We start from the raw sequence: 2,816 nt of genomic DNA on the forward strand, positions 1-2,816 counted from the left end.
ATTAGGGTAGTGCATTTTCTTGATTAGATTAGGGAATACCCCTTGAATATGGGATATGGACGAGTTTGGCTTTTCTAGCCTTAGCACGCTCGTATTCCCTCTATTAAAAGGAAAATTGAATCACGAACATTAGTCCCCCGTACCCGACATGATGCATTCCTTTAGGTCATATACATTTGTATAATTATTCCTTTTCTTTTCTTAGAGTCTCATATTCTTACATTATTCGTGACCTCTTTAAAAAGTCACAATTGGGCATCATAATTAATGTGATTGGTACCAATTGAGTTTTGAAGAGAAATTTCGCCCTCCCCGACACTCTCTTATGTTTAGGGCTTGCATTCATATAGTGCATCCAAATGTGATAAATTTTTAGGTTAAGAATAAGAAAATCTTTGACTAAATCGTGCAACTAGCCTTGGTTAGGTTGAAAGGGTGCCTTGGATTCTTATCCTTGCCTTCCCTTTCTTCAAATGTGACTCCTGAATCTTTTTCTCTGATTTTCGTAGACTTGGAGTCGTTTAAAAAAGGGTTTTCTACTTTTTCCTTTAAAATTAATTTTTAGGTGACTTGGTACACCTTAACTCAATACCAAGTGGCGACTCCGATTTTTATTTCAAAACCCTTTATAAACTTATTTTGGGTCAAATCGTCACATTTTCTAAGTCCCATTAGGCCCATTATTCTAAAAACCTAATTTATTCCTTATTTATTTCATAAAAATGGGGCGCGACATGGCCCTCATATCTAACTTTAAGGTCGCCTCCCCCGGAATACGAAATTCCACTATTTTCCTTTTACAGTCAAGCTGGGCATCATACCTAGCTAACCAGTCCATGCCCAGAATCACATCGTACCCCTTAATAGCCAAACTTATCAAATTCTGCAGTAACTTCCTCTCTCCTACCCAGATTTCACAGTTTACATATATTTTGCTAGTAACCAAACACTAGTCCCCCGTAGGCGTACTTACTTCCAGTTCGTAGGGCAGGTTTACAGGGGTTATATTAATTTCACACATAATTGCAGGGTTAACAAAGGAATGGGTGGCACCGGGGTCTATCAAAATCCTAGTTAGACGGTGGAAGACAGGAATCGTACCTTCCACCACATCCGCCGAATCAGGGACAGGACGTTGCTCGATAGAGTACACTCAGGCAGGCACCTTCGGTTTCGTCACTTCCACCTTTGATTGCGCTGAAGTCGCCTTAGAAGATTGTGTGATCCCTCTCGCCTCTCAGGGTTGAACTGGACAGCTGGCTATCTGGTGCTCCGTGCTCCCACAGCGTAAGCACTTCTTCTCCTTTCTCCAGCAGTTATCCTCCGTGTGGTTCGGCTTCCCACAGAACCCACACGGGCCACGAGAAACAGTGGCGGAGCTCCCTTGTGAGGCACTCCTCTGTTGGCCTCGTCCCTTCTGGCCACCTCTTGGCGGAGTCCCTCTTGCCGTACCAGGAACTCGTCCTCGTCCAGCTCCACGGCCAAATTTGGGAGGGGTACTCTTATCCCCCTGTGTAGAACTACCTCCGAAAAACCCACGTTTCCTCACTTGAAAATTCCGAACTTGAAGCCTTGCGTTCTCGGCTCGCAAAGCCTTATCCACCACATCACTGAAAGTGTTAATCTGGGTCACGGCTAAATCCTTTTGGATTTCCACATTTAGCCCCTGAATGAAACGTCGTACCCTTCTTTGTTCAGTCATAATAAGTTCAGGGGCAAACTTGGCTAATCGGGTAAACTGGCTTTCGTATTCAGCCACGGATTGGGTGCCCTGGCGAAATCGGATGAACTCATCCTCCTTCTTTTCTTGGATCAAGGGCAGAAAGTACTTGGCGTTAAATTCTCTTACAAAGTTCACCCACGTTCTGGGTGTCTGCTCTCTCTCCCACTTGGTTCGAATAACATTCCACCAAGAGCGAGCGGCCCCTTCTAATTGGAAGACCGCAAAAGTAATCTGCCTCTCTTCGGAGTTATGTAAGGCCGCAAAGATGTCCACCATCTTCTCCAACCATCTTTCAGCCACATCGGGATCGGGCCCTCCAAGAAACTTTGGTGGGGAGAACTTTTGGAACCTTTCAAGAGCTCGATCCTCACTTTCTACGTGATTCCCAGGGTTTTCGGGATTCCCGACAGGTGGGTTAGGGTTGTGGCCCTGTTGTTGCACCACATGGGCCAGCAAGTCGGTCATTTGCTGCATAGCGGCAGCTATCTGGATATTTGGATCTACCCTAGGTTCAGGGTTTGGTCCAGTCGAGGTTTCCGCAGTGCCTTTATCAGAAGGTTGCCTATTTCCACGTCCACGGCCTCGTCCACTACGAGTGCCCTTCATGGTTCAAGTCACTCTAAGGTCGAGACACGTAATAACAATTAAAGAACCATACGGGCATAAACTTATAAACATCGGTAAATAATCAAAATAACGCACAAGACATATAAACACATAGAACATTCATACACAGATGTTGCAAGCAGTCATACAAAAGCAGTCGGTCAAGGACATACAAAAGAAATCCCATGAAACAAAAGGGGTCCTCCAAAAGATTATATACAAAGTTAGGCCAAAACAACTAACTAAGCGCTTTTCCTAACTATTCCCTTCGTGGGATCAAAAGTGGTTCAAAAGAGCTCTAGCCTAGCTCCCTACGGAGGCCACAGACTCTCCGCACTGGCTAGAACTAGGGGTACTCCCTTCGCCAGGTGTACTACTACTAGGAGCCATTACTTGCGCATTGGCGCCAATCACACCTTGGATTAGCGCCCCGCACTCGTTAATAATGCCTCCGGAACGGTCTCTAACCTCCCGGACGACATTAGTA

The 2,816-nt window shown here is 45.4% G+C and overlaps 1 protein-coding gene across 1 annotated transcript; it reads right to left on the reverse strand.

The window, feature by feature from the left end:
* Positions 1-1,237: 1,237 nt before the first annotated feature.
* On the reverse strand, positions 1,238-1,999 carry LOC113759149. The gene has a single exon (XM_027301718.1). The coding sequence runs from the start codon at positions 1,997-1,999 to the stop codon at positions 1,238-1,240; it is 762 nt and encodes a 253-aa protein (XP_027157519.1).
* Between the last annotated feature and the right edge of the window lie 817 nt (positions 2,000-2,816).

The sequence above is a fragment of the Coffea eugenioides genome, unplaced genomic scaffold (genome assembly GCF_003713205.1).
Source record: "Coffea eugenioides isolate CCC68of unplaced genomic scaffold, Ceug_1.0 ScVebR1_94;HRSCAF=444, whole genome shotgun sequence".
NCBI classification, from domain to species: domain Eukaryota; kingdom Viridiplantae; phylum Streptophyta; class Magnoliopsida; order Gentianales; family Rubiaceae; genus Coffea; species Coffea eugenioides.

Excerpts from the sequence above, each read along its gene's own strand:
- LOC113759149 (XM_027301718.1), bottom strand. The coding sequence starts at position 1,999 with ATGGTGGACATCTTTGCGGCCTTACATAACTCCGAAGAGAGGCAGATT.